Genomic DNA, 16,293 nt, shown 5'->3' with positions numbered 1-16,293 from the left:
ACGCCATAGCATAGATTGGTGCAAAAACAGCCCAAAACACCATAATAATGCATGTTGAAAAAATGACCGAAGAGGCAAGGCTATAGTATGGAAAAATGTCAAAATATGACACGTCCCAAAAACAGCTGGAAACACCTCAATCTGCTTTAAAATAGTGTGCAGAGACGCCATAGCATAGATTGGTGCAAAAACAGCCCAAAACACCATAATAATGCATGTTGAAAAAATGACCCGAAGAGGCAAGGCTATAGTATGGAAAAATGTCAAAATATGACACGTCCCAAAAACAGCTGGAAACACCTCAATCTGCTTTAAAATAGTGTGCAGAGAGACGCCATAGCATAGATTGGTGCAAAAACAGCCCAAAACACCATAATAATGCATGTTGAAAAAATGACCGAAGAGGCAAGGCTATAGTATGGAAAAATGTCAAAATATGACACGTCCCAAAAACAGCTGGAAACACCTCAATCTGCTTTAAAATAGTGTGCAGAGAGACGCCATAGCATAGATTGGTGCAAAAACAGCCCAAAACACCATAATAATGCATGTTGAAACAATGACCGAAGAGGCAAGGCTATAGTATGGAAAAATGTCAAAATATGACACGTCCCAAAAACAGCTGGAAACACCTCAATCTGCTTTAAAATAGTGTGCAGAGAGACGCCATAGCATAGATTGGTGCAAAACAGCCCAAAACACCATAATAATGCATGTTGAAAAAATGACCGAAGAGGCAAGGCTATAGTATGGAAAAATGTCAAAATATGACACGTCCCAAAAACAGCTGGAAACACCTCAATCTGCTTTAAAATAGTGTGCAGAGAGACGCCATAGCATAGATTGGTGCAAAAACAGCCCAAAACACCATAATAATGCATGTTGAAAAAATGACCGAAGAGGCAAGGCTATAGTATGGAAAAATGTCAAAATATGACACGTCCCAAAAACAGCTGGAAACACCTCAATCTGCTTTAAAATAGTGTGCAGAGAGACGCCATAGCATAGATTGGTGCAAAAACAGCCCAAAACACCATAATAATGCATGTTGAAAAAATGACCGAAGAGGCAAGGCTATAGTATGGAAAAATGTCAAAATATGACACGTCCCAAAAACAGCTGGAAACACCTCAATCTGCTTTAAAATAGTGTGCAGAGAGACGCCATAGCATAGATTGGTGCAAAAACAGCCCAAAACACCATAATAATGCATGTTGAAAAAATGACCGAAGAGGCAAGGCTATAGTATGGAAAAATGTCAAAATATGACACGTCCCAAAAACAGCTGGAAACACCTCAATCTGCTTTAAAATAGTGTGCAGAGAGACGCCATAGCATAGATTGGTGCAAAAACAGCCCAAAACACCATAATAATGCATGTTGAAAAAATGACCGAAGAGGCAAGGCTATAGTATGGAAAAATGTCAAAATATGACACGTCCCAAAAACAGCTGGAAACACCTCAATCTGCTTTAAAATAGTGTGCAGAGAGACGCCATAGCATAGATTGGTGCAAAAACAGCCCAAAACACCATAATAATGCATGTTGAAAAAATGACCGAAGAGGCAAGGCTATAGTATGGAAAAATGTCAAAATATGACACGTCCCAAAAACAGCTGGAAACACCTCAATCTGCTTTAAAATAGTGTGCAGAGAGACGCCATAGCATAGATTGGTGCAAAAACAGCCCAAAACACCATAATAATGCATGTTGAAAAAATGACCGAAGAGGCAAGGCTATAGTATGGAAAAATGTCAAAATATGACACGTCCCAAAAACAGCTGGAAACACCTCAATCTGCTTTAAAATAGTGTGCAGAGAGACGCCATAGCATAGATTGGTGCAAAAACAGCCCAAAACACCATAATAATGCATGTTGAAAAAATGACCGAAGAGGCAAGGCTATAGTATGGAAAAATGTCAAAATATGACACGTCCCAAAAACAGCTGGAAACACCTCAATCTGCTTTAAAATAGTGTGCAGAGAGACGCCATTGCATAGATTGGTGCAAAAACAGCCCAAAACACCATAATAATGCATGTTGAAAAAATGACCGAAAAGGCAAGGCATGTCAAAAAATGACATGTCCAAAAAACAGCTGCAAACCCCATAAAGTGGCATGTTCGGATTATAGTTTAAAATGCAACAAAAAAACAAAAGGTTCAAAAACATCATAATATAGCATGTTCGGAAAATTACATATTATAGTTTGGTGAAAAATGTCAAAATATGACATTTCTGAAAAACAGCTGAAAAGCAAACAAAATAGCTTGTTTAGACAATACTGTTGCCTTTCATGTTGTCTTTCTGTGCTATCTTTGGTCTCTCCGTTCCCCTCCATGGCCCCCACCCATGGTGTTTCATTGTGTTCATGCAGGGGTTGTGGTGGGGTTGGGAGAGAAGGGGTGGGTAGGGTTGGGGGATGTTTGTTCATGTTGTATTACGTTTTTAAGGTGTGAAGCATTTTGTGTTACATTCTTGTTAGCATTTTGTGTTACATGAAATTTGCTCTATAAATAAAGATTGATTGATTGATATTTTTCATCAACAGACTCTACAATGTTGTTTTATTATGAACATTATGATTTTCAAAGGTTTAATGTAATCTAGGTATTGGATGTCAAGGACTGATCAATTTCATTTTATTTATTTATTTTTTCATGAGGACAACATGCATTAATTAACGTTTTTCTAAATGTGCCATTGTTAGCAATCAGGCTATTTTTTAACTGCAGTCCTTTGTCAGGATGTTTTGAAAAAAAATTTAAAGGGTGTATGTGGGGAAGGCGGGCTGAAGGTGGATGAGCTGGTCTGGGAGAATGAACTGGTGTCAGGGTAAAGGCAGACTCAGTTTAGGGGTTCTGTCTCAGTTGACCAGGTGTAAGTGAGTAGGTGTGGTTGAGGTGTGGTCCTGCTCCCACACCTAAGCTAACAAATTAACTTTATGAAAAGGGTCTGGCAGTAAACATGCCATCAGCATTAAACACTAACAGCTGACTCAGCTGATGATCAATAACATCTGCTTTCCACTGTGGTTTACACACTGTGAAAACACAACACTATTCTGATTACAGATGGCTTCAAAATGTGAGTAATAGTTCACTCCAGAAGAATTCAAACGTGATGAAATTTGTTCATTTTTCATATAACCAGTGAAAAAAAATGAATTGGTCATTATGGAGGCAACATAAAAGTATCGATGAGTGAGGCAGGTGATATTTCTAAAGCAGAGGCATAAATTGTGATAAATAATCACTACCCCCAACAATAATGGGCTGTGCATGCAAAGAAAGATGGAGTGTTTGATGTAGCAGTGAGTCAAACCAAACATCCTGACTTGTCTCTACCCAGCAGCCTCATACCAACACTCTCTGGACAGGGTTGGATGTCTGATAAATGTCAGCCCACTAAAGCAGAGTGCTTGCAGTGAGTAAAGTCGTAACCTGACTTCATCAGACTGCGAATTACCCGTGACGAGATCGTGAATCCAGACAGCACCACTCCACGATTTTACACCTAACATGTGTATATATTTATCTGACAGGGGTGGGAGAGGGAAAAAAAAATAAAAATAAGCGTTCCATAACTAACATCTGGAGGAATGGGCTCCTGCGCTGGCTGAATGTGCCCATTCGATTCCAGATTTATGGTAACATTACAGTTTTGGCTCTGGCTGTATGCTTCAGCAATGTGAGGCCTATTTATTTGCTGGCCTTCAAAACTGGCTGCCACACTCATGCCATGCTGCCTGCCAGGTCCACAGCCACTCACTCTGTCTCTGTGTCTTATGTCTCTCTCACTCCACCTTCCTGCATGTTAAAATATCACAATACACTCTTATAAAATGGTTAAAAGTGTGTGTGTGTGTGTGTGTGTGTGTGTGTGTGTGTGTGTGTGTGTGTGTTTGTGTGTGTGTGTGTGTCTGTGTTTAATGCCCTTTAAATACCACTCTTCCGTAATGCCATCCTTTTTAAATATGCACTGGGAGTTTCATGAAGTCTGAACACATGGAGGCCCGATTTGTGTGGGATTTTTCCAAAAGACTATGAAGGAGATTGGACCCACAATCCTGTCCTTTTTGCACACACACACGCGCTCCGCACAGGCAGTTTGAATCCTGCTCACTCCGTCAACAATGTATCTTTGTGTTCCCAAACACAAAGTGTTAACGTGAGAGGACCTTCCAGTCTCTCTCCAGGCCTCACTTGCTGCCAAACCGCATTCCTCCGGCAGCTGCCATTTCTTACATCTGCTGCATTGACGTGGTTTCACTTGACTGTAGTGAGGAATTTATTTAGCTTTTCTGTGATGAAATATTACACAGAGACACCAGGCCATGCTCTCCTCCATGTCTTATTTGTGATCCCCCGGCTGTCATTATGTTATGAGTGGTTGTGGCTTCTGTTTTACTCTGCTGTCTGCCTGGTGCTGCTGCTGCTACAACTCACAACGGCTGGTGGAAATACTCTGCCCTCAGAAGACTTCCAACAGCGTCCTGATGTGGACGTTGGCTACAAAATACTGTGTATAAAGCAGACTGATCAGAGAGACCCCAGAAATGTAACTACTCATTTTAACCCCCAACATAATAATTTATAGGTAGTTAAGTTTGCCAGCCAAGAAGTGGGTCTGAGTAAGATTTATTTGAACTGATGTTTTTAAAGGTGCAATGAGTAATGCCTGGCCACAATTAATAGGGGGCAGTATTACATCTCCAAGCTAACTACTAACTAACAGTGGGAAAGATTATGCAAAATTCAACCAAAGTGGTTGAACTCTGAGTGCTGGCCACTATATAGCACCGCAGGGGTGCATGCTTCTGCATACCAGTCAAGTTGCACATGCAGTTTACATCCATGTTTGTGAAAAACATAGATGCTTCACACACATCTTCCCCCAGCAGCACAGAAGATCTATACAATCACAATTTCAAGGTGGGCAACTAAGGTTCTTGAGTTATGGCCCAAAATATGTTTTATGAGGTCACTGTGACCTTGATTATATGTGTGTATAAGTTTGTTCATAATCATGAAACCTGAGCTGTATTTGAGAACTGCAAAGAAGTTAGTAAATGGACCCTGAGTTGAGATTATTTTGTCATACATACTGAATGAATTTCCATGCCAAAGATATGTTTTAGAGCAACTATTGCCCATTTATGCACCACTCAGCCTATATATACGGATAATACTGCATTCTGAGGTAAAATCCAAGAAATTCTGTGAATCCTAAATCCCTGTGAACGTGGAGGGATGATACAACCACCTCAATGAGACACTGTCTGCACAAATTGCACTGCTTTCAAGATCCCACTTTCCTTAACAGCCCAATCCATCAGACTAAAACCAACATTTCAGTGCCTGGCTGAGGGTAAACCCAACACGAAACGGGCAGTCCTATCTGCTTTGGAGGATGAACTTCGGAGGGCAAAGTGGCTCTGCTGGTGACACCACAGAATGCGAAAACAACAATCATGCAATCATGGCATATGGTGCTGCCGTGACTGTTATTTTGGAATTATGCTGCCTCAGCGGCTGGCAACACCCAATGTTCATTCACAGGACCTGAAATAAGACTGCAATGAGAGGTTTCCTCCACTGCAAAAATAATATCTTTTTTCATAGCCTACTGAAATATTTGAAACATCATTGCCATGACCTTTGTCTCTACACCAACACTTCTAGAACAGTAGATCCTTAGTTTCCCACTATGACTTCTGCTATACTAAGACATGACCAGTGATTCCCAAGCTGTCTGACTTAAAGAGACAGATCACCCAGAGATGAAAAACACATATTTTTCCTCTTTTCTGTACTACTATTTCTCAATCTAGATTGTTTTAGTGTGAGTTACAGTGTTGGAGATATCTGTTGTAGAGATGTCTGCCTTCTTTCAGTAATAATGGAAGTAGATGGCACTCGGCTTGTAGTGCTTAAAAAGCCAAACAATACATTTGAAAACCTCAACAGCAATTTTTCCATCCAGAAATCATGACCTGGTTACTCAAGATAATCCAGAGACCTTGTTGTGAGCATTTTCAGGTAGGAACTATTTTCTTTCTAACAAACTGCACCAGCTCGAATGCAACAACATAAGAGGAGACACACCGGGTTGGATGCGAAAAGAAAAACATTCATTTACAAAAAGGTCAAAAAACAACAAAAAAGGTGTCTTGGTTGCAGGGAGTCAGAGAAAGAATGAGCAGGACATGCAGCCACTGATATAGGATCTGCCCACAGCTTACAGCTGTTCTCAACCAGTACAATTAGGCACTGATCACTAGTGATCTGCACCTGACACAAACAGAGAGGCACACACTCACACACACACACACACACACACACACACACACACACACAAAGGTGAAGCATGTCAGGACAAAAAACAATGCAAAATACAATGGCATGTAACAATGACGTGCAGTAAACATAATTTAAAATTTATTTGGTTGTACAAGTGACACTCACACTGGTTTCCCGGGGGGAAAGTCATGTGTTTGTTTGACCAATACACCAACCAAACCTTTCTCGTTACACTGACTTTTGCTCACTATTCTACTTCCCTCTTAACTCCTAAAACACGTTTGTGATGTGATTGCAGCTTTCCTGAATACAAATTATTGTTATGTGGGTTATATATGAATTCTGGTGCGTTAATTTTGAAGGTATACATACAAATAGCACATGAGAAAAGCCTGAATTCATTTATTTGTGCAAAGTCAAAAACATTCTTTTATTCTGAAACGTATCTCTTGCACAGAAGTAAATTATTTTTATTCTTCTTTCTTTAATCATGACCTCTCAAATTTGACCCTCTGTGAAGGTCCTAACTACCAAGTTACCAAGTTGTGTGGATAATTAAAAACTGTGGCCAACTATGGTGGGAAACAGTAAAAAAAAAAAAAAGAATATTGTTTCCTGGTAATTGCCGAATAATAGTGAAAAAAATTGAGGGAAGAAAGAGCCAAGCACGCCCAGATCTGAGGTACCATTTCAAATCTGAGGCACTGACTTTCCTTGGCCCATCTCTGGACTTAAAATGAGATGCATGCACTTTGGTGGGGTTGCATCCATTAAAACGAGCAATGTGTTCTGTCAGTTCCAAACAATGCCTGGGAATGAGCTGTTGTCTGACTGAAATCAAAGAAGAGGAGTTAAAAACTTTCTCAGGGTAATTTCGCGCACTAAAATACGACCATCATCTGGGGATTTCATCTGTATATGAAAATAGATATGTCATCTTAACTTTTGTTTGCATCAACAGAGGAGAAAGTACCACTTCTCACCCCTCAGCTTGCACATCATTCTGCTCTCCACAGGTTCTTCTGCTTTGTCTTGATCCCGTGTTGGCAGCGCGCACTGGCTCCGACCCACAGCACCTCTGGAAGGGGTCTCATTGTTTGTAGCAGCTGTTTAGTCAGTCTGTCTCAGGAGCTCAGAGTGCGGCCAATTACCAGGATTTAGGCTGTTAGGAAACAGCTGAGGTGCAGGCAGCTACAACGCCTGCTTGTCCAGCCCTGTTGCTGTTCACCGTGTGTGCAAGTGACTCTTGGATGGACTGAGACAAGGGATCCAGGGAGGAAATTCACAAGCATTATCCTCCAATAAACAAACAGGGAGATCGTCTGCATGTGGCGGTGCATGGTGGGCCTGTTTGGATGTTGGAGGCAAATGAAAAAGGATCAGACTAACCTCTGAACAATAGCACCGAACATGAGACGTGTTGTGTTGCCGGGCTTTGTGGTGAGACTGTGACTGGGATTATGTCAGTTTACAGCGAGGAAGAAGAAATGTTTTGCGTGGTTGGAGTTTGTGTAAGCGCCGACTCGCCGACAACATGGCGCGGCGCATGTACAAGCAAATGCGGTCGATGAAATCATGTGAATGAAAACTTGACACCAGGTATCAAAGCAGAGATTTCCTGCATTCCCTCGCCCCCAAAGACCCATTTATGTTCCATTTCACGAAAAGTGTGTCTCCCTTTCTGTGAGAGCAGTTTACTCTGGCAACTGAGCAGAGTGTTTCTAAACCATCTACGTTTATCCATTTCCCAATGCTCTCAGGTCAGAACAATGTGCATGCCTCCACAGTCTGTTCTTACGAGAGCAATTGACCCTTTTTGTTTAAAACTGGCATGTGTCACATTTTTCCCCCCGTTTCAGATTCAGACTCTCTCACAAAACAAAACAGAGATGATGTCCACCTGGAATAACAGCCGGCATGTCCCCATTTGGCCAAACGAAGCATTTACTTGCGGTTTTGTGTAAGCATAGCTCTCTCACTCTTGTTCCTGGTGGTTTCTGAAGAAGTTTATTATGAGAAATGAAGACAGGAAATATTTTTCAACTGCCTTGGGTTCGCTCAACATGGAGAAGACTCAGAAACTGCCTCATAGCGGAGCTGGATGCTGAGGAAGAGCTAAAAAAATGTGTTTAATACAATCAAGAAGACAAACACGGAACGTACTGCTTACTTTAAAATGAATAAATTGAGGAAATGAGACATCAAGGAATAGAATATAAGTCGTGTCTGACACAAAAATCGTAATCTAGAAGAAAAGCAAAGGGATCTAATTCATACTTGGGCGAGAACAGCCGGGATCAACAGGTTTTCTCCATTTTGAACATATGTATGAGCAAGTATTTCAAGGAATATTAAATGTTTGCAGGAAATCCAGAAATCAGAACTAATACAGAAATAACACATTGTTCCCAGTGCATACCTCCTTCATTAAAGTAATTCATTTAGTCAGTAATCGGTCTAAGTGCCGTGCAGTTTTTCCGCCTCAGTGTTAGCTAATGTTTCCTCATATCATCCAGTGCAACCTCCCAGTATCATGCAAACTCGAACTGCACTCATCTACAGACGTGCCCTTTGGGAAAATATGCTAATTTCAGGGGTGTAATTTGTCTGCAAAGTAATAACACATCTCTGACCCTTTGTCTCCCGTGTGATTAGCTCTGGTTCACACAATGTCCATGATCTGAGCAGTGGCCCGCATGCATTACCTCCTCAAGCATCCATGAAGTAACAGCTGATCCAAAACAGCCCCGGTATCAAAATGATTGCAAGGTCGGACCAAGTTTTTAATCAGCTTGTTCTTTTAGGAATCTAACAATTAGGCCGGGCAATTTTTCTCATATTTGTGTCCAAGGGCAGGAGTAAGCAAAAGACAAAGTCCTGGCTCTAATGAACAGGGGCTCCTAGGAGCATCCTTCACAGCAAGGTAACTAATTACTTCAGCATGCCACGGGAGTCATATTTCCTCATCAAATGGGAAATGATTTTCAGGACGTCTGCGTTCTTGGATTTCATTCCGTGTGGTTTTGCCCGCTGTCGGTGAAGCAGAGTTTTTGGCGGACTAAATGGCCAAGGTGAAGTCTGGAGTCTGTCAAGTCTTGGGGCGCGCCAAGCGAGAATCTCCACTTGTCCGTCTCGTGCGCCGAGATAACCGTGCAGTTCCACGACTCCCTTCAAATCTGTCAGCAGCACAGAGAGGAGGCATGGGTGAAAAATATGAAGGGAGAAGCTACAGTCAGCATGGAATATCACTTAGTTTTTCAATGGAAAGTGTGGCTCAGAGAAGGTGGGGTTTGGCCGGCTCAGTGCCGTGAGGGATGAGGGGTCAACAAACCTGATAGGATTATTTCAGGAAGTGTCGGGTGAGCCGTCTCATGGGGCCACGCTGAGGTCCAGAGGCAGCTGATTCACAAGGAAACCAGCAGGGCATCTTGTTGGGTCTCTGGCCACCCCACAGGCTGTGTCCTAATTGGTTGTGACTGACAATGGAACCACAGGACGAAGGGCCATCCAACACTGGGCAGCATTTACAGTTTGTGGCGTTCGCTGCTACCAGCTTTGGAACAGCTGCTGTCAACATCTTTATTCCCGTCTCTCAAATGACTTCTTGCAATCTTGTTTTCTCCTTCAGTACTTCAGTATCTTTCTCGTTCTAAACGTAAGATGGGTCTCAGGTCTGTGGCAGAGCTCAGCGGTGGCATGGTAGAGCCATTAACACACAGGAAAGAGAACTGAGCCCTGAGGAAAGGGACACACCTAGGATGTATGAGACATAAATTCAGTCTTCCCCTGGCCTCCCTCAGATGCCTCAGACACTGCACAAAGGCTCGGTTGTCTATTGACGCTATCATACTGTATCCACAATACCACAAGAGTTCAAATTATATGTACAGACTTCTCTAGGTATCCACATCATGACGGCGGATATAGAAAACCCAAACTTTACGAAATCTTTATTTAAAGGCATTTATCTCTTGCTGCTGCTGCCCTCGTGAACTCCTGAGAAACAGATTTCGATCTGATCCCGGGTCAAACAAATAAAGTGAAACGCCCAACATCCTTCTAAAGGTAGCAAAAATACACAGAAGATAGCAAACGCTGGGGCTCAGACCACTAATGTGTGGTGTGTGGTTGATGCAGATCACTGCTGTATACATTCGGCTCTTCCAATGGTTTGTCATGATTAGTTTGTTTAGCTCTTAAAAACCACCCCGCCTTGTGTGTCATAAACAAACATCTCCTATACTGCGATCAGTGTCGAGCGGTGGCCCATGATTAGAATTAAGACTTCAGCCTGGTGACAATAACAAAAGAAAACTAAAAGTGCCCCAACAGACCAGAATTTGTGTTCTTTCTTTCCTTCTCCTTTCAGATTATGAATACACTGACACCTCACCATAAAACGTGAGGCTATTAAGAGATGAATGGCCAAGTCACAAGTGTAATATTTATCTTTAAAGCTGAACTAATTGACTTTCTATATTAACAATAAATCAGATAATTAAATGTTAAATGTATTGCTCATATTTACAAACCCACAGAGAATTATCTCCCAAATCTACGATTCCTCCCAGAGTTTCAGAATCCTTTAGCTATTTGTTCTGATATGCGGTGTGACAATTAACTGTTTTGGTTAGAGTCTCACAAATATTTAAGTTGCACACCACCTGGCCAGCACCAAACAACAGATAGACAGCAGAAACTAGTAAACAAAGAGGAGCAATTAGCAGCCAAAGTGCCAGACATGTTTCCAAGAAGTTGATAGAGACCAAAACAGAGCTAAAAGGAGCGTGACTGATGGACTCACAAATGTCAGGAGGACATAAACACCACTTCAAATAAACGCTGTTTCTCCATATCTAGGGGCAACCCCTTGGCGTATGATATCAACACCAAAGGGACCCTTCTATGAGAAGCACCAGGCTTTCAACTAAATCCAATGTAAAACCAACATCAGATAATGTACAAAATAAAACATGTTAACCATCTATAAGATGGCATTATGTCAATATATGTCTTTTTTTTGTGTTTACAGCTTCTTTTGCTGTCCCCATGTGGCTTTAAACTTTAAAAAGTAAATACATGAATAAATTAAATTAAATAAAACAAAACAAAATTAACATTAAAACACAAGATCCTTTTCATTTCATTCAGAGGTTTATTCATTCATTATTTGCTTTGACCAAGTAACAACTGTTTTTATAAAAGAAATTTTACATGAGAGCAACTCGGACAATACAAGGAGATATGCATTTGGTCATTGGATTGAAAATCCAGTCTCTATCAAAACAAACAAAAAAAAAATCTCAATTTATATAACTTAACAATAAAAAAACAAACTATGGTCACCACTTTGTTTTTACAAAGTCCGCAATAATAATTTATAGGCTTTAATACATACCGTTGCTTTCCATTTGTCAGCATGGTTGTGAAAGCAGGGCTTGTGCTGGAGAAAGGCATGTACAGTACCAAAGTCTCGGCCGTGGAAACCCTTTTGTTAGAACTGGTGTCGTCGTTGGGGAGTGACTGCCGGTAGGAACAACAAAGGCTGCTCTGTTGTTTCTGAAGCCTCCTTCCCTCGCTCTTTCTCTTCCCAGCAAGCGGGTATCGTGTGAGGTGTGAGGGTCGCGAGTGGTCCAGAGGTTCAGAGGTGCAATTGGAAACACAAGGAGTGGGCCCGGCACTACCCCGCAGCTACCCAGCCTGGATCAGGTGTATAAAAAACACATGTGGGAGCCCACAGCCCCCACTGCATAAGCAAATAGTGCCTGGGGATTGGCTAGTGCGATTGATTTCATTATACCTCCATAGGCACGCTAACTGGAATAATATAGGGTTGTCCTTCTTTTTTTTTTAACTTCTTTTAACCATAATGTAAAAACACCATAAGTTCTCAATGGAGACTGTGTTTTCTGATTGAAAACCAAGAACTGTAAGTGCAGCTTTTTTTTCTAACAGTTTGCACATTCAAGACATAAAAAAGGTCAAAAAGTCACTTTGTGCAGCTTCACTCCCTCTCAAAGTCCTTGACCATAAGCACAGTATGGGCTGTCAAAAAAATAAAAACGGCACAATTTATGAAGGAGTGTACATTTTGACACACATAAACAGTACCTTAAAGATATACATAAAATTAAAAAGTCAGCAAAGGGAGCCAACTTTAGTTTCTCCCATAAGTCCAACTCGATTTCCCCCAGTTTGTGAACTTGGCATCATTCGCCGCAAACGTTTATAACATATGCACTTTCTAGAAAAGAGACACTTTCCATTGGATGACGAAAGACACTCTTAATGCGGTACGGTTAAGCGAAACCGAGTACTGATCAAAAACAAAACGACCACACATATACAGACTGACAGTAACACTTTGAACACTTGCTTGGCCGACAAATAGATAATACTGAAATGTACTTTTGAAGACAAACAAACAGGGGAAAAAAAAAGCAAAGGGGAGAAAGTCAAACTTTTAAGTCTATCCTCTGGCTTCTTGTAAACAGCAATTTGAATGTAATGCTAAACAGCTGAGAGGGCTGAGGATCAAAAGGCTGGGGGAGCTCGTAGTGCTTTTTTTTTTTCATTCACTCCGGACTATCTTGTTCTGAGCACAAACATGTGAAAAGGCAACACTGTCCACATAAAACACTGATATGCAAAGCGAAAACATCCCTTTTAGGTCATGTCAGTCTTCTGTCGGAACAGATTACTGTATTGAAGCAGATCTGTGTGTCACTTCGTGGGTGAACGTGACTTCATCTGGGTCCAGCTGAGCGTTTGTGCACATTTCAGCAACTAAAAGCCACGATAAGAAAGGAATCCTTCGCTGGGTGATGAAATCCAAGGCCGACATGTTGACATGGTGCGCTGTTTATCCATCTGCTGCTCACGTTAGGGCAACTTATCTCCGACGTTTTTTGTTGGCCTGACAGCAGCAAGAGGCTGACTGAGACAAAACAGTGTTCGGTTTACAGTCAAAATGAACACTCCAGTCGAAATAAGCACGATGCCTTCAGGGAATTACTGCTGAAAATATTCTACGATGCTATTTAAGTTCATCAGTGCCTCAGATGGTGAGCTCATTCAGACCTTAAGGCACAGGCTGTTCTGGGGGAGTTTTCATTCGCGAGGCAAATCCTGAATCTTGACACTTAGTATAAAGAGGCACCTCAATATCTGTACTTTGCATTGACCACAGTCAGCGAGTTATTCGTCTAAATAACAAAAGGCACTTTCGGCAAAATACAAATTTCGTAGCATTAAAAAAAGGAGAAATAAAAAAAATCATCAAAAATAAGTTAACATTACAAAAGTGTCTTGCTTTCGGAAATACTGCAGTGAAACTCAACATTTGTCTGTCAACCCAGCAAAGAATATGATGGTCAAGGCCTCTTTTGCACTTTTTTAGACACCAATAAAAAAGTTTTTGTTCCACGCTTCCTCGCCTCAAACATCAACCCCCTCCCTATAGTTCTTTTTTCACTGCTGAGGGAGTCTATTTGGACTCGGGCGAGTTTGCTGAAACAGGAATGTTTTGCTGGTTTGCATAGAGAGTTGGGAGGATGACGTCAGGGTTAATATTTTTGCATCAGCGGCACTTTAACAGTCTTGATCTCTGCTATATGGGACGACTTCTGGATGATGCAGCTGGTGGTCCCGGAGGCGCTGTCCTTCCCCTGCGCCAAGTTGGTCAAGGCCATGGCGGCGTTGATCTCCCTCCAGTACGTCTCGTCTTTGCCCTTCACCTTTTCCTTCTGCGCAACTCCGACGCCACTGCTGCCACTGATGATCAGAGGAACACGCAATCATGCACGGCAAAGGACAAAACAGAGTTACAGGTCAAGTTCAGCTTGTAATGAGGGAAAATAGATTGAAATTGATCTGTAAGGTAAAGGAAAGTCCACTCACTTGTCACATTTACTTGATCCATGGTCTGTGGTTTCTGAAAGTACAAGAAGAAAAAAAAGGTTAGTTTTGCAGAGTTCTTCGGGGTCAATGAGGATTTATTGAAATCTAGCTGAACATACAGGCTCGGGATGTGTGTGCGTGGTTCTGTGTGAGGTCTGTACTGTAAGCGTACACCCTGTCCTGTGCAAACATGTGTTGCTCTGTTTTCTCTCTTTACTCAGATGCTGGACAAAAAAGACGTTTTGCAAGAAGCCGTCAAGAAACAAGGTGACTAATAGGATCGAGTTGAAAGATGTTTCTTATGAGTCATAAACTCCATTCCCTAATATTTTGTTCGAAAACAAATGGGCCCCGGCCAGCGTAATTGAGTTGTCTGAGGAAATCAGATTGAAAATGACTGAGCGTAAAAGATTTGAGTGGGAATGAAAAGGCAGCAAGTGAGTCAGTGAGAGAAAGATGGATGTCTGCTTGCTTCTTTTTTTCTCCTCAAATGGGAGCAATCTCTATCTCATATGTAAAACATTAGTGGGGAATAGCGAAGTCATTAAACAATGAAACCAAACTTCTCTTCAGGGCAACCAGTGTGTTTACTTCAGCATGCTGCTCACTCGGAGAGAAAGACCATGTGCACGTCGGCGTGTGTGTGTGGGTTAATTTGTGTTTGCGCTGAACCTGTCTTCTGTCTCGGGTCCAGCTCTAGGTAGGGTTTTTGCCCAGCAGTGAATATGATGACACAGGCTTGGCGTTTCATGAGGCATTAAAAGAGAGCAGAGCATCTGGATTTCCTAGCCGTGCAGCCTCCAGGCGCTCTCTTAAAGTAAACTAAACAAACAGCTAAGGCCCTTTGAGCTTTTAAGAAGTTCAGTCGTGACCAGGTATAGATGACTGGCTGACCTAGGAACGCTCAAAAGAGTTCGTCTTAACTAGGTCCTTCTTCCTGATGTCCCAGTAGGGATAACCAGTCCCTTGCAGCATCCACGCCACATTCCCCTGTAAAACAAATGTCTAAACCTGCCATTTTTACAAGCCCTTCCTTTCGCCACCATCACCACAGTGCAATAGTCGACGGGCGTTCCTGATTGTTCCCTCCTGCTAATGAAAATCTGCACCCGTCATTTTCGCTGGAATTTCGTCCCCTTGATTGTTACACTGGAAAAAGGTTGTGCGAGGACATTGTGTTTTGGGGTTTAGCATCGTCGCAGACAGCCACAAAGACGGAGAGCCAAAACTCAAAACTCGGAGCACAAGATTTAACCGTTCTGCTCTGTCACCTCTAACCTCGCCAAAACCCTTCATAGACTTTCCAAAGATGTGGATCCAGCGTTCAGGCTTGTTGAAGCTGCCATAAGTGCCTAATTATTCCCAACGCCCTGCTCTGTTCTTCACTTGTTCTCCAAAAATGTTCCCGTGTAGCATGACCCGCGCTGACTGTACCGGGTTTGAAAGACCTCGGGCTAATATGGGCCTGATTATGAAATTTCCTGTAGTTTTCCCGTTCGTTCTGTAATAGGTGTATTCCACTGAGAGAGATGGACTTCACTCTAAGCATTTTTCTCCTGTTGATGATTCTTAGACAGAAGAAGAATGTGTGTGCACGTGTGAGAGGGAGATGAGGACATGATAACCCAGAAAGTACAAACCACAGAGTTAGATTTGAGGTTTTAGTGCGTCAAAGCGTTCCAACAAAATCCTCACATTCTCGTCTGGCCACAACTCCCCGCTGTCCTATCTTTGCCTCGGCCTTTATCTTGCTTCATCAGCGAGTCCCTTTCCCCCTTTATTGATATTCCTCAGGTCCCTCGTCCTCTGTCCTCCACTTGCTACAGCGATTTGCTGTAATACCCCCTGATCCAGGTACTGACCATTCTTCTGCAGCCCAGCCAAAACAAATGCAATGTTTCCCGTCTATGTTTTAATAAGGGGTGACTCTGTGCTATGTCAGGAATAAGCACCCCGTCCACTTTTTCAAAAGCTGTTTTTGAAAGCTGTTATCCATCTTGTCTTCGTCTCCTATGTTTTCTTATCCTCTATGTTTCAGCCATTTTTCAAACTTATATATTTAGCAGGTGTGTTTTGGCCTAAATAGTGA

The 16,293-nt window shown here is 42.0% G+C and overlaps 1 protein-coding gene across 1 annotated transcript in view; it reads right to left on the bottom strand.

Annotated features, from left to right (window-relative positions):
• Positions 1-11,445: 11,445 nt before the first annotated feature.
• Positions 11,446-16,293, bottom strand: part of mkxa (mohawk homeobox a) — a 35,028-nt gene continuing 30,180 nt past the window's right edge. The window contains exons 6-7 of the mRNA XM_042510547.2: positions 14,205-14,238; positions 11,446-14,078 (exon numbers count right to left, since the gene is read on the bottom strand). Of these exons, the coding sequence (XP_042366481.1) occupies positions 13,871-14,078; positions 14,205-14,238 (242 nt within the window). The 3' untranslated portion in view covers positions 11,446-13,870. The remainder of the gene's footprint in view (positions 14,079-14,204; positions 14,239-16,293) is intronic.

Source organism: Plectropomus leopardus, chromosome 21 (assembly GCF_026936395.1).
Source record: "Plectropomus leopardus strain MGB_pleo_1.0 chromosome 21, ASM2693639v1, whole genome shotgun sequence".
Lineage (NCBI taxonomy): Eukaryota > Metazoa > Chordata > Actinopteri > Perciformes > Serranidae > Plectropomus > Plectropomus leopardus.
The sequence above is the reverse complement of the archived record's forward strand: the minus strand, read 5'-3'. Positions and strand labels throughout refer to the sequence as shown.